The sequence below is a fragment of the Phoenix dactylifera genome, chromosome 1 (genome assembly GCF_051530095.1).
Source record: "Phoenix dactylifera cultivar Ajwa chromosome 1, Ajwa_hap1_PhDact_Kaust_v1.1, whole genome shotgun sequence".
Classification (NCBI taxonomy): domain Eukaryota; kingdom Viridiplantae; phylum Streptophyta; class Magnoliopsida; order Arecales; family Arecaceae; genus Phoenix; species Phoenix dactylifera.
In genome coordinates, this window is record NC_143190.1 from 37807552 (window position 1) to 37831419 (window position 23868).

A 23868-nucleotide genomic window follows, 5' to 3' on the forward strand; every position below is an offset into this window, starting at 1 on the left:
AATAATTTCTTGAGTTTAATTACCCAAGAAGCTTCTTGAAGGTTTATATCCAGGTTTGTCATGGCTATCCAATGATCGAAGGCAGTCATGAAAATTTGCATCTACTTCAAGAGCTCCATCAAAATGAGATCGGAGAAGCAAAGCTGACATGATACCACAATTTAAAGTAATTGTGTCAAGGCCAAGTATTCACCATATTGTTATACTCCAAACTTATATTAGTTCCAATTGGGAATGAAGCTAAGCAACTTCTCGCTGCAGGTTATGTTATTTATATGTTCTGTCGCATTCAATAACAAAACACTGATCTCATTTCATGATTTTTTTTTTTTGGTCCAGTTTTAAGTTTATCTGTTTTGTCTATCCTATTTGACCAGATAATCTATCTTTCTTTGTATCCTACTTAATAAAAAAAAATATTGATGTCACTTTTAAATTCGTCCTAAAGAACCCTTAAATTCTAGCAAGTACAAAGTACTTGCTGATTTACACCTCTCAATACCAGTGCAGGGAAAATTCAAAGCTTTCTCATAGTTTATTTTTAGGACTTGCAAAGCCCTTAGCTTAAATTTGTTTAACTAAATCTCCCAACTTCTCAGTGAACAGGTCCCTGTTTTTCCTCTTAATGTCGTGCTGGCATTTTCCAAGAAATTCCTATTCTTGTTGCTTAGAAGATCCCAGCTCTATTGCAATAACATTTCTTTAAAATAAAACAACTCTTAAGCCCTTAAATTAGGTCTGGAAACAAATGAAATCCATCTCGGAGAGGGCGATAGAGAGAGGAATATCCATGGCCATATGCTCCTGAAGGTAGTTGTACATTAACATCACATTACACAATTTTATACTGAAGATAGTTACAATCATTTCCTATAATTTCTTGTCATGTTATACTGAACTCAAAGAACCAAGAAATCGTGTTGCTGCATTCTGGGTTTAAATATGTAAGGTAATCTAATCATTTTTCTTCGAAAAAGTTTTTTCCTGAGCACGAGTGTGTCAATCAGTGACAGAATAATGCTTACAGAGAGTCTTCTTCTGGCAATCTTATAGGCAATGAAGAGCCAAAATAGTAGTTGGCCCTTCTATATTCCATTACAGGATATGGTTGTGTCATCCATCACAATCCGTGAGTAAACTATACTCATTCCATTTGCAACAAGTGTGATGTCTCATCCCAAATTCCTCATTGAGTTTTAAGAATGCGATCATAATATGGGTATTTAACTCAACAAAATAATTCTTGAGAAATGTCTCAAGATTATTTAAAATTGAGACATCACTTAAAACTAGAATGGCTATAAATGAGTTATTTATTTTTTAATTTTTAGTTTTAGTCTTTCCTTTGTATGTGCATGTGCGAACCACGATTGGCACCCTCTCATGATAAAGAGATCAGGTTCTGAGTTAGATCCTGCTATTTTTAAATATATGTATGTATGTACATGCACTTGTCAAGATGAACTAGCGTTGTCTCGGCTGTTGGTGCCCTCATGCTGGGGAGAGGTTCTGAGCTTGATCATATTGATCTCAAGAATAAAACTAAATATTAAAAACATCTATAAGATATCGAGCGTAACATTTTTTTTTTGAAAATTTCAATTATTTTGTAAAATGGGTATCATTACATGGACCAATTTACCGTAATCTAAGCTCATCCATCCAACAAATGCAGGTCAACCCTTGCTGTCCAACACATCCTATTCCCATCTTCCGGTGACTTGCTTATAAAAACATTATAACACTAAACTCGGATTTAAAAAAGATATCATTCATGACATAATGGAGTTCCCGTGACAAGTTCTACTGTGAAAGCTCAAGTATATAACATGGTGCTACCCTTCATTAAAAGGCATTCTTCCATCTTTCCTCTGCAAGATGGTTTCTCAAGATTTCTCTAAGAACTTGTTTCCTTTGGCCCTTGCTGCTGCTGCTGCTGTTTAGCTCGGCAGAAGCGCATGTGACATATGGGTTCTACAATGATACATGTCCCCATGCAGAAGCCATAGTTATCCGGGAAATGGCGAAGGTCATGGCTAAATCCCCAAGACTCGCTGGCCCTTTGTTACGGATGCACTTCGTTGACTGTTTTGTTGGGGTAAGTCTCATATGGTATGCAACCTTAAATATTTGTCAACTTGATTCACACGAAAGATGGTCTAACGACATTCTTCATGCACCAAAGGGTTGCGAAGCTTCTATTCTGCTGAATTCTACTGAAAAATATGTGGCCGAGAAGGATGCACCCCTCAATATAGGCCTTCGTGGTTTTGATGTCATTGATGCTATCAAGGCTAAGCTGGAGAAAGCTTGTCCGGGTATCGTCTCCTGCGCGGACATCATTGCTATGGTAGCCAGAGACTCGGTATTCTTGGTAAGTGAGGTGAGCTTGTCCGGAAAATAGCATGACCAAGAACTCGTCTAATTAGAAGTTATCTTCTCTTTCAGAGCCAAGGACCATACTACGAAATACCGTTGGGCCGGAGAGATGGAAACAGATCTCTAGCCTCAGACACCTTGGGGAACCTGCCGCCACCAGACTCAAACATCACTCTTTTGAAAGCTTTCTTCACCAAAAGAAATATGACCGTCAAGGATATGGTTGTTCTTTCGGGTACCATCTGCCTTTGAAAGCTTTTGGATGTATTTATGCTTAGGTCACATATGAGGATTTGTTCAGGCACGTGCTTATGCCCACATCAACTATGTGCTTAGTAGATCTTGAATATACATATTGGATTGAGATAACTCTTTTCGGCTAGTCTTTTTAGGCAAGATTCTGAGTTGTTACAAATGATATTAGAGTAGATCCGATTCATGGCCTACATAGACTAGTGGATTATGGTGCTTATAATTAGATTTGAATGAATTTAGACCTTAGCCCGACGAGGATGCTAGAGCTTAAACGAGTAAAATATGTGAGAACCGTATGGATATGCGTTTAGTCCTACATCAGTTATGCACCGGATAGATCTTGGGTGCTCATACAAGGTCAAGAAATCCAAATAATACTTCTTGGCTAGTTTTTTTTTTGGGGGGGATGAAGTTTTGAATTGTAGAATAAGGCAACTTATTTATTGGATGCATGCATGCAGAAGGATGGATAAAAAGCTATATTTATCATTTTTATGATAACAAAAGTTTGCTTAAGCTCTTTCCTACCTAGGGTCGCACACCATTGGGATTTCGCATTGCTTGTCCTTCTCGGACCGCCTCTACAACTTCACGGGAAAGGGCGATATGGACCCGACGCTGGACAAGAAGTACGCAACCATGTTGAAGAGCTTATGCAAGCCTCATGACTTGATGAGTGCTGTGGATATGGATCCTGGGAGCTCTGGGAGATTCGACTTGCGCTACTACAAGCTTGTTTCCAAAAGGAAGGGGCTTTTCGTGTCCGACGCGGCCCTCCTTCATGACAGCGAGACCAAAGCATACGTCGAACGCCAGGCCAAAGCGAAGACCGCAGAGGAGTTCTTCCATGATTTCGCTGTGTCCATGATTAACATGGGAAAAATTGGAGTTCTCACCCATCAGAAAGGTGTGATTAGGAAGAACTGTGCTTTCGTTAATTAGGCCGCCTGGGTTGCAAAATGTTTCAGGTTTACGGAACTGAACTTGTTTTAATAATACTGGAAATTAATCCACTCCATGGATTCCAAGGTTATTCAAGGGGATTATTGGTCTTGTACCAAAAAATGGGGGGGAGGGATTATTGGTCCTCTGCCCCCTTTAGCGATCTATTTCCGTATCTGAGCGTTTGTGTATTAAACGCATTGAATAAGTGACATTTTATTTATTTTGATTCCCACTTCTTTGCTTCAACAAGTAAAAATTCCTTGTTTCATGGAATGCAATGAACCATTTGTTAGCTGACCAGCCGAGGTGTGCTGGGAGTACACTCACTGATCGAGCGCAGAAAGATATTTGTGACCAAATTAGCAATCAGGTTTTTCCTAGAGCTGAGGAGTTTTTGGGGCACTCTGCTGAGGGCAAAGTATGGAGACACTGTCCTCCAGCCTGCCATGCGTACTGGACGAAGATCATCCTTCATATGGTGTGAGATCTGTGCTTGTGCCCCGATAGTGCTGTTAGAGATCAGATAGGAGATAGAAGGTGGCCGGACGGTCAGTATCTTGGGGGACAGATGGCTATCTGAGGTTGCATTGCAGGACTGGCCTACTATGATCGATCACGAGTGGCTAGAGAGCCGCAGAGTTTGCGAGCCATTTGCTCGAGGGGAGCGGCGGTGGGACGAGGAGCTTGTTAGGCACATGTTCGGGGAGCAACTTGCTGAGCGGATTCTATCTGTGCCGATTTCGGAGGAGGCACTAGCAGATAGGAGGGTTTGGAGCATGACCTGAAGGTCGGTGGTGAGCACCCGAAATCTTTCGAGGTTGGTCGGGGGGCTCTGATGACTCGGTAGATTGATGGTAGATAGATCTAGAGGATGCACATCCATCCTCGTGTCGCTCTGCTCATATGGAAAGTGGCCTGAGGATGCTTGCCTACCAGAGTTGTGCTGGGGCGGTGGGGGTGAGGATCCCCACAGCCTGCGTGTCTTGCCCAGGTGTGAAGGAGTCCATCAACCATGCCCTTATTGAGTGTCCAAGGGTCAGTTAGATATAGTGTGCTGCCTCGACCCATCCTGTTCAGTGGCAGAGGTGGATGTCCACTGAGGATTTCTTGCGGTTCTTGAAGGCCTCAACACGGGGATCTACGAGAGAGGAGAGGGGGACTCGTGCTGCCTATTGGGCCTACCACTGTTAGCCGGATATGAATGCCCGAGTCTTCGACGGAGTTAGTCCTCACCCGAGGGCGGTGGTGACCAGAGCTCTCTCGCACGCGGCAGAGATCACTGTCACTACTGAGGTATCACCTTCTGGTTTAGCCAAGGACATCTGGGGCCCCCATTCTGCTCTTGCAGCATCCAGGACGGTGCTTGTTTCCTGAGTGCCCCCAACTTCTGGTTTTCTTAAGGTGAACTTCGATAGCAGTGTGACCGAAGACGGGAGCAGCGGAGGTATGGGATTCGTAATTTGGGACCATGATGCTAGACTAGTTGTGGCAGGGGGCCGACAGATCTTTGACTCGTCAGTGGTGTGCGCCAGGGTTCAAGCTGCATGGGAGGGTGACTCTTATGCGTGGCGGACACTGGGCACGAACCGCATTATTCTTGAGGAGGATTCTGTTAGATATATGCCCTAGAAGCCAATCTGGTTGACACATTGTTAATTCTAGGACATAATTTTGTACTTGACTATTTATTATTGAATAAATAAAAGGCATCTTTTTCATTCATATTGTTTATGTGTCTATGAATCGTCCAAAAAATTAATAAGATGATGATGCATATTCTCAAGAGTTGAGAATTTGAGCCATGTATCATTGGTGATTGATTTCTAAATGCTCCTGATCGATGGATCATCACGGAAACGGTGATCGATTCGATAGTGCACACATTACTTTTCTTGAGGATGGACGAGACTCGAGTCCACGATGTTGGGACACTGAAGTAGTAGTGTAGGTGCTTGTTAAAGAATAAGGGTACTGAGCGTGACCAAGACAAGAAGTCACTTGGATATCTATCCACTCGTCAGTGACTTGCTTGATGTTGCAGTAGTGTGACTAGTCCTTTGACCTGCGGTGCTTCGGCTACTCACAGTGAGGTTATTGTAGTTTGACTGCACGTATACATGGTCTCTAGACATACGGATTCATGCAGTGTAGATTGGCTGCAATAGGTTCACTGTAGGAGTAGGGTATGCACCTATATGGAATCTATCGACCTTGGTAGATAAAGAGAGATCCTATGTGATTTATAAGACTGAGTTCGTAAGAATTCGGCCGGGGCAGTAAAAATAGTGGAGAAAGAGTTTTCCACTCTCGAATTTAAGTCAAATAAATCTTGACATATGACAGACGATGGGGTTTGACGAGTTGTCCATGACCTCCGTCCTGTAGGGATCCACGATAATAGGACTGTATCATACGATAACTGCACCTAGAGGTTCATCATTTCATTTTGCTGGGTGGCTGCTACATGCTGCTAGGTGTCACTGGTGGATGGTGAGACTCACAGGGAATATCTCGATGATCGATAAACCCTAATGAGTTGAGTTGGAATCGTTCCAACCCATTGAAAGGAGTTTTCAATGATATTGTGATAGAGATAGCAATATATCTCACTACCAGTTAGAATAGAACCTATGGGGTCACACACACTAGAGATATTGACCGATCCGATGGTTGAAAAGTGATTATGAATCACGAGTAATCAATTGGATTGATAATCAGTTGAAGAAGGAACAATGGGAATTGATTAATTGGACTTAAAACAGGAATCTTACTTGGAGTAGGATTTCTAGAGTCCTAATTGGATTAGGACTGGAAATCTTACTTGGACTAGGACTGGGAGTCCTACTTAGAGTAGGATTCCTACAATCCTAATTAGATTAGGATTTTGAATTCAATTTGGATTCCTACTTAGAGTAGAATTCCTAGAAGTCCTAATCAGATTAGGACTTCGGATTCAAATTAGAGTCCTGATTGGTTTAGGACTAAAATTGAACAAATCCTAATTAGATTAGGATCTCTTAAGTCCTAATTAATTATTAATCTAATGAATCAAGATGACTCCTAATTGGGTTAGGATTGAAGAGTTCAATTGAGTCATGGTTCATTCAAGGTCTAATTGGATTAGGACTAGCATTGATTAAATCCAAAATTGGTTCACCCTTGGTCTAAGCCTAATTAGATTAGGACCTAACCATAAGTGGCCTTCCTAATCCTCCTTAGGATTAGGTTAACCAAGAAGGAGGGGCGTACGCCCCTCCTCCTTTTCCTCCTTGGTGCGGCAACACAAGAGGGGCTGACGCCCCTCTTGGAAAAAGATCAAGGGTTCATTCATGCCTTTAAAAGGAGAAGTGGGCGGCACCCTAGGGCATTCATTGAAGCCCTCTTCCTCTCCAAGCCGTGGCCCGCCTTCCTCCCTTTGGTCTTCAGCCGCAAGCAAGGAAGAAAAAGAAGAAGGCCTTGGCGGCCTCCTCCCCTTCCCTTCCTTCTTCCAACGCAAGGAAAAGAAAAGGCTGGGTCTAGCCTTTGGTTCTTCATCCAGATCCCTCCTTCTTCTTCCTCCTCCCAAGCACAATCAAGGGTTGATTCAAAGGGAGGAAATCAGCCATCCAAAGTTGTCTCTGCAAGGGAGCTAGCACCCCGGAGAGACAAGGAAGCTTTGATCGGATCTCTACTTCGTGTGGATACCCGTAGAGGCCGGACGCGTGTGCGGCTTCAAGCGAACCTTCATCCTAAAACCACGAACTTCAGTTTGCGGTGATCATCTACCCGCACAAAATGAAGATCTAATCTTCCTAATGGTTTAAAAGTTTTTAATCCTAATCTATCTATGAACGGTTTTTGAACAACGTTCATGAGATGAACGTCGATCCCGCGCATGCCTCTTCCGCTGCCATCTGAAATTTTTAAATTTTCTGCGGCATGGGCAGGTTTCCAACAGATTCGGCCACGATGATCGAGTGGATTCGAGGTCGAGGACGCATAGCTGAGGACTGGCCGCTGATCCACGAGATTCGTAGACTACTGGGGGAGTGCGACTCCCACCTGGCCATGCACATCTACAGGGAAGCCAACGGTGCTGCTGACTAGGTTGCTTCCTTTGCAGCTCACCACTCTCGAGGCTTTGTATGGATCGATAGCGGGGTTGTGCCAGGACTTTTATGTAGTTCTTTGTTTTCTGATTTTATTGGCTGCATCCACACTCGGTGTGTGTAAGCCGCCGTAGTACTGGAAAAAAACCCATCTTGCCTGCATCATCTTTCCTTCAGCTAGGGCAATCTAGTTGAATGGCATATCAAGTCTAGCCGATCATGCTCTGCTAAAAATTGTCACCCATGATACATACATACATACATACATATATATTATATCAGTATGGGGTGGAAGGTTGTTTGCACCGTAGGTTGCTTTACAATCATGAAAGAGAGGGCCGGCTGGGAAAGAAAGAGAATTGGGTCGACCGCAAGACAAGATTGTCTGTGGATGGAAATCCAAAATGGTGGTATACCTATTGTAGAACGGCACATTACGCGGAGTAGATGGACCGTGCCAGCCCAAGATGTAGAACAAATACCAAAGAAAAAATAGAAAAGAGATGATGGAAGAAAACTAATTAGGAGAAAGAAACAATATTTATTTAAAAAATTAAGCCATACAAAAGGGTTCTCTTTCACTCCTCATCAAGAAGGGCAACTCTCTCTCTCTCTCTCTCTCTCTTTTCACGCCACACTAAAAAAAACATGTCAACATTATGTGGGTGGGATGTTTGATTTCTAATCAAATTCAAAAATCAATACCCGCTAAAAAATAAGACTTGATAACTATTAAAAGAATAAGGATAATTATTCTAGGAGGAATAACTAAGTAGAATAAAACTAGAAATATAGAATCTTAACATAAGTAGGATAAACAATGATTCTCAACACCTATGAGCAAATATAAAAGTTTGGGTTGTATTTTTGAGCAAAAGGATGATTGATATTCTTTCACAATGTTGACTACTGGATGACCTCTGCACGGCTCTCAAAACAATATGAGCTCCTCCATTTATCCAACTACATAGGTCTTGAAGCGACTATAGCATGATCCATGGTGGATTCATATGGAGGAAGGCGAATCATTATTTCTTGCAAAAGATACAACCCCCATCCTTCACACATGCATAATTTTGTTTGTTACTGCAAATAAGATAGAGGTGCTTAATTAATAAAGTTTCTAGACCATTAGTCTATGCAAACACTCCTCATGAGCCTTTATTAATTATTATTCTCAACTTCCACTTTACCTTGTCACCTTTACTTTGGCAGCTATAACCGCAGATCCAAGCAACCCCTAAGAAACCTGTTGGACACACGGATCTTGCTGCTCTTCACATTGTGTGACATTACTTGGATATGCAAAGGTCAAGAGAAAATAGTGCAGACAAACCTCGAAGGCAAAGGCGTTGGACACGGGAAATCTCTAAGCATAGTGGTTAGTATGAGGCTTCCACTCTCCACCAGGATGCATATAAGGAAAGGAGTCCGCCTGGTGTCAGTCTTGGCCTCGTCTCCCTTCTCTTCCGGCGTGGGGCTTGGTTGGAGAAGCAGCTAAGTGGTGGGACAGCGTAGGAGGTTGGAAAGAATTCAGCGGAACGCCACCAGGGCCACCCATGAAACAACATGCACAAAAATGAACAAAAAAGAAACCAGAGAGAAATAGGCATGTTTGTCTGTGTTGGTTCATAGTTGTACCGATCCATTGGCTCACCGGTGAATTTGATTCACCTAAAACTTTCACTGCTTCGGGAGAAATTATTCATTACACCGCATGCAGCATGTGTTGTGCGCGACATGTATCGCAGTCGTTCATTTCTGTAATGGAGCACCGAAATAAGCGCATGATGATTGGGGCTCATAGGAATGATTGGCTGTGATTGGTTGCATGCACCGGTGCAGAGAATTTTTTCTCCTGCTTGAGAGCAGCAGCGGACTTACTTGTTTTTACCTCTATTGTATCATTTTCTTCATTAGCATTTAATAAAGGATGGATGGTTACCTTATCATCACGAGAAAAAAAAAGAAAAAACCGCTCAGCCATTTTGTAATATATTTCAATTTTGGAATGAAGTGACCTCAACGTTAGCTGCAATGAGATCTGGACTATTCTCGTATATCTTTACTAAATAATAGCTGGTACTCGCTTCTAATTCCAGGCCAGGTTGGCTAAGTTGGCGCTCGGGCTGAGCAATATGGGCTTGGGGCATTGGCCCATGGTTTTGTATGAATAGAACGACCTTCGACATTTTTGTAGGGTCTCTTTACATAACTTTATTAGTCCAATGATCACTCATTGTTAACCTGCTAGTGACCTGGTAAGTAGATAAAATTTCACAAGGAAAGAACACAAGATTTGCCTCAGGAGAGGAAGAGTTGCGTCAGGCACTCCGTGAGTTTGTATTTTCTGATTTTATTGGGTGTATTTATATACGCATTATATGATTAACATATTAAATCAAAAAAAAGAAAAAAAAAGAACACAAGATTCTGCTATTTCCTGGGGCATCATTCTGTGGGAGATACGGGCTGAAGCCGGTAGCACCTGTCGACTTCAGTCCCGTTCCCCTTTTGGGAAGAGCGGAATAGAGGATCGCAATTTGCGATCCTCTCCGGCTCTTTCGGGGACGATCGGGGCGAGGGCACCAAAGGTATCCCGCGGCACCCCCTCCAGCTAATCCGCAGCCGATCCGCGGTCGCGGATTTCGCTCGACCGCCTCGATCTTCGCGGCGGAGAGCCATTATGAGAGGGGTGATAACAACCCCCCCTCGCGTCCAAGCCCTCCTCCCTACCCTCTAAGCCTCCTCCTCTTCCTCTCCTCCCTCTCCTCTCCCTCTCCTTCCTTTGCTCCCGCTTCCCAAGTCGCCGGTGAGCCGCCTCGGCCAACCACCACCACCACCCGAGCCTTCCTTGTTTCGAGATCTCCTTCCTCTCGGTTTCGAACGCAGCCGCCGCCGCTTGACCGTCGGATCAAGCCTCCCCTGGCCGAGATCTGCCACCTCCGTCGACTGCCGGTAAGCCCACTTTCCTTTTTGCTCTTCGATCTAGCCGGAACATGCTTGATTTCTTTTCTTTGCTTTGGCCCTAAACCGAGATCACTAGGTTTTCCTTCGACGTCCGTCGCCGCAGCAACCGCCGGCCGCCACTGCATTCGCCGGCCATCGACCGGGCAACAGCCCTCGGCCGCTTAGGCTGACCCCCCAGCCGGCCCATTCTTCCTCCTTTCGGTCTCCATCTCCCCTGTCTATGGGGAGCTCGGTGAGGAAGAAGGCCCGCTATGGGTCGTGGGCAGTTTGATGGGCCATTGGGCCCTATCCATTGCAGGCCAAACTTGGGCCCAGTTCAGATCCGAACCCAGAACCCGAACCCGAACGTGAAACCTGGAACTCAAAATCCGAGCCCATTTGGTCAATAAATGGAATTTTGCAGTTAAGCCTTTGGCAGTATATTATTTTACAAAAGGATATTCTGTAATTTGTATTTGATCCTTATAGGAAAGATTTATTACATAAAGGCCCTCAACTATATTTGTTTGGTCCCTTTACTCAAGCTTTATTACTGTTGACCCTCTAATGGATTTTGATAAATACAAAACACTAGAGTATAATTCCATTTATCTTAACAATTTATTTGAGAATTTTAGGTGATTAATTAATAATATTGTTAAGAAATGTCTAGGCAAGTTCCCATAATTTTTAAGGATTTATTGAAGAATTTTTTAGTTGAAGAAAATAGATCAGGGACAGCCGAGACGTCTCCGGGTTGTCTCAGAGACGTCTCTGGCACAAACAGGAAGAACTGGCACGTCAGGAGACGTCCCCGGCACCTGGCGAGGCGTCTCGCAGGGTCGGAGTCGACTCTCTCAGAGGCGGCAGAAAGGCCGATTTCAAGGGATGCGCGCGAGTCGTCTCCACAGGACGCGGAGTCGTCCCCGCGAGTAAAAAGCAGACTTCTGGAGTCGTCCCCGAGGTAGCGGAGTCGACTCTCTCAGGGTATTCCAGAGGATGTCTTTTTCGATGATAAGGCAGCGGAGACGTCCCCTGAAAAAGCGGAGTCGACTCTCTCAGAGAATTCCAGAGGACTTGTTTTTCGAAGATAAAACAGCGGAGTCGTCCCCGAGGCAGCAGAGTCGTCCCCATGCAAAAAGTGCAAACATCCCGAGACGTCCCCGTAAAGTGGCGAGGCGACCCTCTCAGAAAAACAGAAAAACAAGCATTCAAACGGTTCATCATCAGAGTCGTCCCCGTAAAGCGCCGAGTCGACCCCAAACAACGTCAAAAGAAAAATTTTACAGCCGAGACGTCTCGCGTTGAAGCGGAGACGTCTCCGGAGCGCCTAGGACGCGACTGACACCTTTTTGCAGGTTTGTTTGAATTTCAAACGTTTCTTTTTTTGTGTCTAACGGCTATATTTGCTTTTTGGGCTATAAAAGGGAGCTCTTAAGTGCCTTCCAACAACTTCTCACCAACCCAACACAAGATCATTCAAGAGAGAAGTAAGAGAAAGAGGTTCAAGGGAGTTAGTGCATTCAAGTGAAGAAATCAAGTGCTTTCAAGCTTCCCAACTGATTTCGAGCTCAACTACTCTCTTCCGATCGGCATTCAAAGCTCACATTCAAGACAACGCGATCCACATCGGAAGAACCACCATTTCCCACGCTTCCAACGGCTAAAAGGGTTCTTCCGGATTTTGTTATTTCTCACTGTTTTATCTGTTTATTTAGAGCTTTCAAATCTTTTGTAAAACCTTTGGTTATTGTGCTTGTTCCAGTCAAGGGACTTGGAACAAGGGAAAGGCGTCCCAAGCCTAGGTGAAATTGGGGGTTGTAGGGTTCGTTGTTAGCCCGGTGTAAAACAACGAGTTGGGTAGTGCACTCGCAAAACTACCGGACTGTAATCTTGGATTATAGTGGAAATTCCCAAAGGTGCTTTGGGGAGTGGATGTAGGAGCAGTGGAAGCTCCAAACCACTATAAAACCTTGTGTTTGCGATTGTCTGTTTTCATACCTCTATTTTTACCTTAGCTCATACATTTGTGTGTTTTATTTTTAATTGGACAAAAAGTTTTAAAACACCCAATTCACCCCCCTCTTGGGTGACCATCTCTGGGCAACAAGTGGTATCAGAGCAGGTGCTCTGTGTATTTCTTGAAGACCTAACCGTCTTGGCCAAAGATCTAGATGGCAACACCCTTCAACAATGTTCCTGCTGAGGGGCAGGCAACCAATAGACCTCCACTCTTCAATGGGACAAATTATACCTATTGGAAGACTAGAATGAAGATCTTTATTCAAGCACAAGATTATGCCTTGTGGAGGGTCATAATCAAGGGACCACACGAACCATCTCACATGGTTAATGACATTCGAATTCCCAAACCTGAGGAGGATTGGGATGAGAATGATAACAGGATGGTTCAACTCAATGCTAGAGCCATGAACTCATTATTTTGTGCTCTAGATGTGAATGAATTTAATAGAGTCTCCACATGTAGTTCCGCTAAGAAAATATGGGATAGGCTTGAAGTTACCCACGAGGGTACAAATCAAGTCAAAGAATCTAAAGTGAACATTCTAGTTTACAAGTATGAGTTATTTAAGATGGAACCCAACGAAACCATCTCATGCATGTTCACACGCTTCACCGATATAATAAATGGTCTAAAGAATTTGGGCAAATCCTACACTAACCCAGAACTTGTAAGTAAAATTCTCAGGTCCTTGCCAAAAGCATGGGAAGCGAAGGTCACGGCGATCGTAGAAGCTAAAGACCTCAACACATTGGGACTTGAACAACTATTGGGCTCATTGATGACGCATGAGCTCACAATGAAGCAACATGAAGAAGAGTTGCCAAAGAAGAAGACAATCGCACTCAAGGCTACTTCGAGTGTGTGTGAAGAAGAAAGTAGTGAGAGTGAAGAAGAAAGCGAAGATGAGGACTTGGGTTTAATAGTAAGGAAATTTAAGAAATTCATGAGAAGAAAGAAACCCTTCCCAAGAAAGAAGTTTGGAGGGAGAAATGATTGGAAAAAGGAAAAAGATAAGGAAAGAGACCCAATCATTTGTTATGATTGCAAGAGACCGGGACACATCCGTTCCGAATGCCCTCAACAGAAGAAGCATTTTGGAAAGAAGAAGAAGAAGGCATTGAAAGCAACATGGGATGATAGTGACACATCATCCTCCGAGGAAGAGAAGGAAGAGACCGCCAATTTGTGCTTCATGGCATTCGAAGACGATGAGGTAAGTCATAGCTCAACTACAAATTTTACTTTAGAAGAATTATATGAAGCTTTTCAAGAACTCATGAGTGATTGTAGTATGTTAGGAGCAAAGAATAAAGAATTAAAAGCCTCCAATCAAAAACTAAAGGATGATATTGAAAACCTATTGATTGAGAAGGAGAGCTTCAAAAATGTTAATACCATTGACCTAGAAAATAAAAATTCAAAACTTAGCATTGAAAATGAAACGGCAAAAACACAAATTAAGGAATTAAATCTAAAAGTTAAATTCCTACTCAATAGTAATACCTTACTTGCGCAAAATGTTGAACTCCTTAAAAAGGATAAGGAAGAATTAGTTAAAGAAAAAGTGGATCTCAAGAATGAGGTACATAAGTACAAACCAATTGTTGAAAAATTTACACATAACTCTGAAAAGTTAAATCTTATTCTATCCAATCAAAGAGCTGTTTTTAATAAAGCCGGTCTAGGATATAAAACTAGCAAACAACAAAAGTATCTAAAGAATTTCTTTGTGAAAGCAAAAGATGTCAAATCTGAAAAATCTACATGCTTTCATTGTGGAAAAAGTGGACATAAAGCCTACTCTTGCATTCAAAGAAAGATTCAAACTAACAAGAGTACATTTGTAAGAGGTAAAAACATAACTAAAGTGTGGGTGCCTAAGGGAACCAACTATACTAACCAAGAAGGACCCAAGAAGACTTGGGTACCTAAGAGCATCACTTGATTATTTTGCAGGTATGCCTTGCAGCCGGAAATAGAGAGAGAATGTGGTATCTTGATAGTGGTTGCTCAAGGCATATGACCGGTGACAAGAGTCTCTTCGTCACCTTGAAATCAAAAGAAGGAGGAGTAGTCACATTTGGAGATAATGCTAAAGGTCAAATCGTTGGTGTTGGTAAAATCTCCATATCACCCTCCTCTTTTATTGACAATGTATTGTTAGTTAATGGACTAAAACATAATTTATTAAGTATAAGTTAATTTTGTGACAAGGGATTTAAAGTGTCATTTGAATCATCACTATGCATAATTAGTAGTCCAATTGACAATGAGATCATACTCACAGGACATAGGCATGGAAATGTTTACATGGTAGATCTTGATGATCTCACCATGAAGGATGGCCAATGTCTTGTAGCCATGGATCCCAAAGTCAATGAGACTAGTTGGTTATGGCATCGTAGGTTAGGGCATGCTAGCATGGATTTAATCTCTAAATTAATTACAAAAGATCTAGTCAAAGGACTACCAAAAATAGACTTTGAAAAGAACAAAATTTGTGCTGCATGTCAATTAGGGAAACAAACAAGAAGTTCTTTCAAGTCTAAGAATATAGTCTCAACATCAAAACCCTTAGAACTAATTCACATGGATTTGTTTGGACCCACTAGAACTGCTAGTCTAGGGGGTAAGAAATTTGGTCTTGTAATTGTTGATGATTTTTCACGTTTTATATGGGTTTCATTTCTTACACATAAAGATGAGTCCTTTCCCGCTTTTATCAAGTTTCATAATAGGGTTTCGAATGAACTCAATCTCAAACTAAAAGCAATTAGGAGTGATCATGGTACCGAGTTTGAAAATCAACACTTTGAAAAATTTTGTGACGAAAATGGTATCAATCATAATTTCTCGGCCCCTAGGACACCCCAACAAAATGGGGTGGTAGAAAGGAAGAATCGCACACTAGCAGATATGGCTCGTACCATGTTATGCGAATCGGATCTACCAAAATATTTTTGGGCTGAAGCAATAAATACTGCATGTCACATTTTAAACCGTGCATTAGTCAGATCTATTTTAAAGAAAACACCTTATGAGTTGCTGAATAATAAGAAGCCAAATATATGTTACTTTCATGTTTTCGGTTGTCGGTGTTTTATTTTAAACAATGGAAAGGACAATCTAAGTAAATTTAGTGCTAAATCAGATGAGGGGATCTTCTTAGGTTATTCCTCATCTAGTAGAGCATACAGGGTCTTCAACAAGAGAACTCTCGTTGTTGAAGAATCCATTCATGTTGTTTTTGATGAAGCTAATGGAGATTCTTCTAGAAAAGAAGAAGATAGTGATGCAGGTATACTTGAAGACAGAATGAAGGAGTTCTCCATACAAGACAAACAACTTGAAGATGAAGTCAAGGAAGATACAATTCAGCAAGATGAAGAAGATCAACCTCAAGCAAGAAATCAAGATCTTCCGAGGGAATGGAGGTATGCACATGGTCATCCAAGGGATTTAATCCTTGGTGATCCCTCACAAGGGGTAAGGACAAGATCCTCTCTAAGAAATACTAGTAATTATCTTGCTTTCGTTTCACAAATAGAGCCGAAGTCACTAGAAGAAGCCGAAAAGGATGAAAATTGGATAAATGCTATGCAAGAGGAATTAAATCAATTTGAAAGAAATCAAGTTTGGACTCTAATGAAAAGACCCCCTAATGTTTCAATCATAGGCACCAAGTGGGTGTATAGAAATAAACTAGATGAAGATGGAATAGTTATAAGAAACAAAGCTAGACTAGTTGCCAAAGGCTATAATCAGGAGGAAGGAATAGATTTTGATGAAACTTTTGCTCCTGTCGCTAGGTTAGAGGCTATTAGGCTACTTTTGGCATATGCTTGCTTCATGGATTTTAAACTCTATCAAATGGATGTAAAAAGTACTTTTTTAAATGGTTATATAATGGAGGAAGTTTATGTAGGACAACCTCCAGGTTTTGAAAACCACTTACATCCAGATTATGTTTATAAATTACATAAAGCATTGTATGGACTAAAGCAAGCCCCTAGGGCATGGTATGAAAGATTAAGTAATTTCCTAATTGAAAATAAATTTAAGAGAAGAAATGTAGACAAAACCCTCTTCATTAAAAGAAAAGGAAATGACTTATTGCTTGTACAAATTTATGTGGATGATATAATTTTTGGTGCTACTAATGATAGTCTTTGTCAAGAGTTTGCCAAGCTTATGCAGGGAGAATTTGAAATGAGCATGATGGGTGAGCTCAACTTCTTCCTTGGGCTACAAATAAAACAATCAGAGGAAGGCATCTTCATCAGTCAGTCCAAATATATCAAGGAAATGTTGGAAAAATTCAAGATGAAGGATGCAAAGGAAATCAGCACACCCATGGGCTCAAGTTGCAAGCTTGACAAAGATGAAAAAGGTAAAAGTATAGACTACAAATTGTGCAGAGGTATGATAGGCTCTTTACTTTATCTTACTGCTAGTAGACCAGACATATTATTCAGTGTTTGTATGTGTGCTAGATACCAAGCATGTCCTAAGGAATCACACTTGCAAGCTGTTAAAAGAATTTTTAGATATCTAGTAGGGACATCTAATGTAGGCTTATGGTATTCTAAACAATCTGACATAAATTTAATTGCTTATTCCGATGCTGATTTTGCCGGGTGCAAACTCGACAGAAAAAGCACAAGTGGCACATGTCAATTCTTGGGTGCTAATTTGGTTTCTTGGTTTAGCAAGAAACAAAATTCAGTTGCCTTATCCACAGCTGAGGCTGAGTACATTGCAGCTGGAAGCTGTTGTGCCCAAGTTCTTTGGATTAAGCAACAACTTGAAGACTTCGGTATCAAAATGGACAATATACCAATTAGATGTGATAATATAAGTGCAATTAATTTAACAAAAAATCCTGTCCAACACTCAAAATCAAAACATATAGAGATTAGGCATCACTTTATAAGGGATCATGTGCTGAAAAATGATGTGATGATTGAGTATGTATGTACTGAAAATCAATTGGCCGATATCTTTACAAAGCCCCTTTGTAAAGATAGGTTCAACTATTTAAGGAATGCTTTGAGCTTGTATGATCCTAGCAAATAAATTGAACTTGTATTGCAATGCTTTGCTACTCAAACTAATAATCCACCTCAAAGTCACAAATAGCAAACCTAGTATCTATTAAGTGAAAGCATGAATCTATCTAAGTTAAATGACGAACTGTTTGACTTTCCGGAGGATGGTTACCCTCCCTTGGACTCTTCATAGAGATATTTTCAGAGCCTATTTCATAGGTATTCGAAATTTGGTCAAACATTCCTCATTTCAATATTAATAATTCAAAAAATTATTATCAAACTTTTATAGGGTATATTATTAAAGGGAAGGATCACAAACAAACTCACTCTATATTCACCAAAAGAAATCATGTTGATTAGTGTGGTTAAATAAAATAAATTGGAAAAAGATAGAATTCAGTCTGAAATTTTTCAGTGCCGGAGACGTCTCTGGCAAATCGCAGAGACGTCCCCCCGGCGAGACGTCTCGCGTTAGTCGCGGAGACGTCTCGGGGACCGAACGAGGGTTTTTAAAATAGGTCGAAACAGCTCGAGCCGACCCGAGCTATCTCTTTCGTCCCCAACAAAATACAAAACCCTACCCTCCATTTTTCTCTCCACCTCAAACCGAACCAAAACTCCCCATTTCCCTAGGGTTTCTAATCCATGGCACCCAAAAGAGCTAGGAGAACAAGTGGGAGGCGTCCTAGGGTAGCGACCGACGCCGAGGAACGGAGGGAAGAACCTTCCGCACCGTCTCCTCCGGTTGCTCCGCCAACCTCGACCATTTTTTGTGCGAATCGCACAGTAACCACGGGTAGGTTTATAGATTTCCACTTTTTAGAGAGTGAGGGGTTCTCTATTGGTGAGAGACTCCGTGCCCAAGGTTGGAAATATCTTTGTACTCTCAACACATCAACCTACCCCGGTCTAGTTAGAGAGATGTTTAGTAATATGGCCTTAGGGGACTCGGGGTACACTGCCTATGTCCGAGGGACATTGATAGAGATCAATGAGGATACCCTATCTAGTGTATTACAAATTCCTAAAGACGGTGAGGCTCCGACCTCACATCCCCAAAGGGAAATAGCCCTAAACCTAGTTTTAGGACGAGAGGACTGCGGCCCTCTTGATGTGGTTAACTCACAAGACCTAAATGCCGAGATGAGACTACTTTTGAGTATTGTCAACCGGGTCTTGTTTCCAAAAACCGGTCGCTTCGATTTTGTTTCGGAGCGAGATTTAGTCATCATGCACCACATCCTACTAGGGATTTCCCTAAATCTCCCTAGACTTATGCTAAACTACATTTCTATATGTCATAGGTATTCTAGGTTTAGCATACCCTATGGGATGATCTTTACCCTAGTATTCAAACATTTCGAGGTTCAAATTCCAGAAAATGAGCCTGCAAAACCCTTGAGAAACACCGACTACTATAATGAAAGCACAATGCGTAGAATGGAGTTTCACAAGGTAGATGGGTCTTGGGTCAAGGTACCAAAAAGAAAATCTCAAACCTTAGAGCCCGAGATCCCACATCAGGAGCCTGACCACCACTCTCCTCCACATAGCCACATGGCCTTCCCTGATGTACCCTCCAGCTCAGCTGGACCTTCCACATCTGTGCCTCCTCCTCCTCCAGTCAGTGGGCCCTTCTCCCTATCAGAAGAACAGATGCGCACTTTAGCATCTGTAATATGCCAGCAGATGAGGGAGGAGATGAGATCGATGATTTCTGCTGAGTTGGCCCCCATCAGAACCTCACATGAAGGGCTTCTACAAGAGTTGAAGGAAATTAGAGCTCAGATAGAAGCTACAGCGACAGAACTAGTTCATGTGAGTGCCACCCAATCCTTCAGATCAATTGAGCTACAGGATGACTTGAAGAGCATATCAAAAAGCCTTCAAGAATTGACAAGCCCTGGAGGCAATGTGGGCACTGTGGTTGCCCAACTTAGAGGAAGAATTGAAAGGGCAAGCATTGAATTTGAAGCACTAGTGGCAGCCTTCCATCAATCTCAAGGAGAGCAGTTCAAAACTCTACTGGACTCAATTAATGCATTTATAGATGCAGCTGCTAGGGCTTATGAGCAACGTCGCCGATGAGGGACATTTTGTAGACATCTAGAGTTCATCGGTTTTTGTAAAACCCTAGGCTCATTTTGACACTTCTTTTGTATTAGGAATCAATACTTGTAATGATTTCCTCTTTTTTTTTAACCTTGTAATGCCTTCAAATGATTGCAATGACATATGAATGACATACAATTTCTTTTGAAATCTTGTGTTTGTTTCAAATCCTGTGGAATCAAACTTTGTGTATGCGATTCTGTGTTGTGCCATAAAAATCTCATAACATACCTTAAGTGTTCAGATTTGACACAATTTATCAATGCATATAAAACAGGGGGAGCACATCTTGTGATAACTATCTTAAACAAAAAGAGGAGTCTGAAATGAATTCCAAAACAAAGGGGGAGTAAAATGAATGCTGAATTCTTTAATAAAAATAACTTGAATATCCTTGAGTCGTTCATGGTAATATGCTGAATTCTACTAGGAATTGAGTTTTAAGTACCTAAGGATAATTTGTCCCCTTCATTGTTGATGACAAAAAGGGGGAGTAGAACCAATATGGATATTGGATATATTGGAATGCAAAATTTATGGAGTGTATTGAGTAGATATATATATATGGAGTATATGGAGTAGAACCTAAATATGGAATGCAAAATTTACACTCATACTTAAAAAATTGAATTAGAAAAAGATAAAATTGAAGAATATTGGCTTTAAGATAATTGCCCTTCTGGAAAAGAAAGGGGGAGTCAAAAAGAACTTAGCCTTCAATTGTCTTTAGCATCAATATTTCATTAATTTAAATTTTAACTTGATTCAAATTCAGTTGATATGCTAAAATTGCTTAAGAGCTATTAAGATCAATCTTATGCATAAGGATAGAACTGAAAGTTGACTATTTTGAATTATGCACACTGTATCTAGCTCAAATCAAAACATTATACTTGTACATCTGATCAAATACTGTGTATATGTTTAAATTTTGAATTTTGCATATATTCAGTGTTTTGTCATCATCAAAAAGGGGGAGATTGTTGACCCCCTAATGGATTTTGATAAATACAAAACACTAGAGTATAATTCCATTTATCTTAACAATTTATTTGAGAATTTCAGGTGATTAATTAATAATATTGTTAAGAAATGTCTAGGCAAGTTTCCATAATTTTTAAGGATTTATTGAAGAATTTTTTAGTTGAAGAAAATAGATCAGGGACAGCCGAGACGTCTCCGGGTTGTCTCAGAGACGTCTCTGGCACAAACAGGAAGAACTGGCACGTCAGGAGACGTCCCCGGCACCTGGCGAGGCGTCTCGCAGGGTCGGAGTCGACTCTCTCAGAGGCGGAGTCGACTCTCTCAGAGGCGGCAGAAAGGCCGATTTCAAGGGATGCGCGCGAGTCGTCTCCACAGGACGTGGAGTCGTCCCCGCGAGTAAAAAGCAGACTTCTGGAGTCGTCCCCGAGGTAGCGGAGTCGACTCTCTCAGGGTATTCCAGAGGATGTCTTTTTCGATGATAAGGCAGCGGAGACGTCCCCTGAAAAAGCGGAGTCGACTCTCTCAGAGAATTGCAGAGGACTTGTTTTTCGAAGATAAAACAGCGGAGTCGTCCCCGAGGCAGCGGAGTCGTCCCCATGCAAAAAGTGCAAACATCCCGAGACGTCCCCGTAAAGTGGCGAGGCGACCCTCTCAGAAAAACAGAAAAACAAGCATTCAAATGGTTCATCATCAGAGTCGTCCCCGTAAAGCGCCGAGTCGACCCCAAACAACGTCAAAAGAAAAATCTTACAGCCGAGACGTCTCGCGTTGAAGCGGAGACGTCTCCGGAGCGCCTGGGACGCGACTGACACCTTTTTGCAGGTTTGTTTGAATTTCAAACGTTTCTTTTTTTGTGTCTAACGGCTATATTTGCTTTTTGGGCTATAAAAGGGAGCTCTTAAGTGCCTTCCAACAACTTCTCACCAACCCAACACAAGATCATTCAAGAGAGAAGTAAGAGAAAGAGGTTCAAGGGAGTTAGTGCATTCAAGTGAAGAATCAAGTGCTTTCAAGCTTCCCAACTGATTTCGAGCTCAACTACTCTCTCCCGATCGGCATTCAAAGCTCACATTCAAGACAACGCGATCCACATCGGAAGAACCACCATTTCCCACGCTTCCAACGGCTAAAAGGGTTCTTCCGGATTTTGTTATTTCTCACTGTTTTATCTGCTTATTTAGAGCTTTCAAATCTTTTGTAAAACCTTTGGTTATTGTGCTTGTTCCAGTCAAGGGACTTGGAACAAGGGAAAGGCGTCCCAAGCCTAGGTGAAATTGGGGGTTGTAGGGTTCGTTGTTAGCCCGGTGTAAAACAACGAGTTGGGTAGTGCACTCGCAAAACTACCGGACTGTAATCTTGGATTATAGTGAAAATTTCCAAAGGTGCTTTGGGGAGTGGATGTAGGAGCAGTGGAAGCTCCGAACCACTATAAAACCTTGTGTTTGCGATTGTCTGTTTTCATACCTCTATTTTTACCTTAGCTCATACATTTGTGTGTTTTATTTTTAATTGGACAAAAAGTTTTAAAACACCCAATTCACCCCACTCTTGGGTGACCATCTCTGGGCAACAATTACGAAATAGTACTTTATAATTAGGTATTGGCCCCTAAAATGAATTTTTATTATATAAATAAACCAATTAGAGGCCAACCTTGGGGGCCTTATTGGGCCGAGTTCAGTAGAATTATTTTTGGATTTTGCTTCGCTCTGAAATTTACAAAGAAATTAATTAAATGTTAACAGGTGAACCTGATTCGCCTACCTGAAGTAGGAATTAAGTGAGAAGATGTAAGTAACTTAATACTTCAAGTGTGATTCCCAAATTATTTGATAAATTGATTAAATTTTGACATATGTTTTGTATTCAGTAAAAAGGGTCAGGCATGTTAAATTTTATTTGAAAATTATGTTGTATGCTCTGAAATCCGTAAAATATGACTGGATAATTTATGAAATCTATTTTTGTATATATGCATTCTCAGCATGGCTATGACCTGTTCTGTTCTGTTCTGGCCCCGCCAATGGAGATTATAAGTTGGACCTGTCGACTTGTAATTTGTGAGGAATCGGTTTCGACACCGTGCCACCGGTGATTAGAATAGTGGTTTCTGGACATCGTTGCCACCGGTGACTAACAATAGTGATTTCTGGCACTTTGTGCAACCCATGCCACTAGGTTACGTGGCCGTAGTCTATTATGTTGAGATTCTGATATCAGAGTTTTCGGAAAAATAATAATAAGTTTTGAAAACAGTAAAACGATGTTATTTATGATTTATTCCAGACATTATTCTGTATTTTGATCTGATATGCTCTGATCCTATTTTGGAGTATTTTGTTGCTTACTGGGCTAGTATAGCTCATTATTTTATTTTCTCTATTTTTCAGATCCAGAGGCTTAATCGCATAGGATTGGAGAGTGCGTTAGATTTTCTGATGATTTCTTCGGTCACTGGCATTTTAGTTAGATTAGTTTGGACATTTGAATTATGTTAGTAAATGTTATGTTGGAATTTTGTAAGACTGCTTTTGAATAACTTTAATTATTTATATCAATTTTAAGCATCTCTGATTAACCCTTAAATAAGTTTTGAACATCCGTATTTGCTCCGACATGTTTCGAAGCCTTGCATGCCTGTGCGGCCCGCCGTGTGGGCGTGCGGCGTCTGCCGTGCTCCGGGCTCGGGGCGTGACATTCTGTAAAAGGGAGTGGCTCATGAGGCCTGCCTTCTATGAATTTTAATTAACTCAAACCCAAGCCAGAGTTGGGCCAGGCTGGTTTGATTGGGGGTCTGGGGCTCATCATTCTTTTCGAAATTTGGCATTATCATCGAAAATGATGCAAAATTTCAAATTAGCCTTACTCTGGATCAACTTGAACTAGTTTCATATTTTCTCTCAAATACATTGAAGTACTTCAAAATTTCTGCTTGAGACGGCGTATTCAGCAGGTGGAAGTTCTTAAAATGGTTAACCAAAAGTTCTCATGCCACATGAAATGAGAAGATTGGTTTAAATCACACAAATTAATGCAATCCATAAGGTAGTTGAATTTCAAGTTGCTAAGCCAGCTTTAA

At 41.5% G+C, this 23868-nt stretch overlaps 1 protein-coding gene across 1 annotated transcript; it reads left to right on the top strand.

Moving 5' to 3' along the window:
- The first annotated feature begins 1874 nt into the window (after window positions 1-1874).
- Window positions 1875-4290, top strand: LOC103715379 (peroxidase 1-like). Its single transcript, XM_017844766.5, has 4 exons — window positions 1875-2098; window positions 2186-2374; window positions 2449-2614; window positions 3167-4290. Exons 1-4 carry the CDS (start codon window positions 2021-2023, stop codon window positions 3574-3576), a joined length of 843 nt encoding a protein of 280 aa, XP_017700255.3. The 5' UTR covers window positions 1875-2020; the 3' UTR covers window positions 3577-4290.
- The last annotated feature ends 19578 nt before the right edge of the window (window positions 4291-23868 follow it).

What these genes read in the sequence shown, in the direction of transcription:
- LOC103715379 (XM_017844766.5), top strand. Translation starts at nt 2,021, where the DNA reads ATGGCGAAGGTCATGGCTAAATCCCCAAGACTCGCTGGCCCTTTGTTA. An exon ending in TCGTTGACTGTTTTGTTGGG is followed by an intron (nt 2,099 to 2,185) that starts GTAAGTCTCATA and finishes CATGCACCAAAG; the next exon opens with GGTTGCGAAGCTTCTATTCT. An exon ending in GGATATGGTTGTTCTTTCGG is followed by an intron (nt 2,615 to 3,166) that starts GTACCATCTGCC and finishes TTTCCTACCTAG; the next exon opens with GGTCGCACACCATTGGGATT.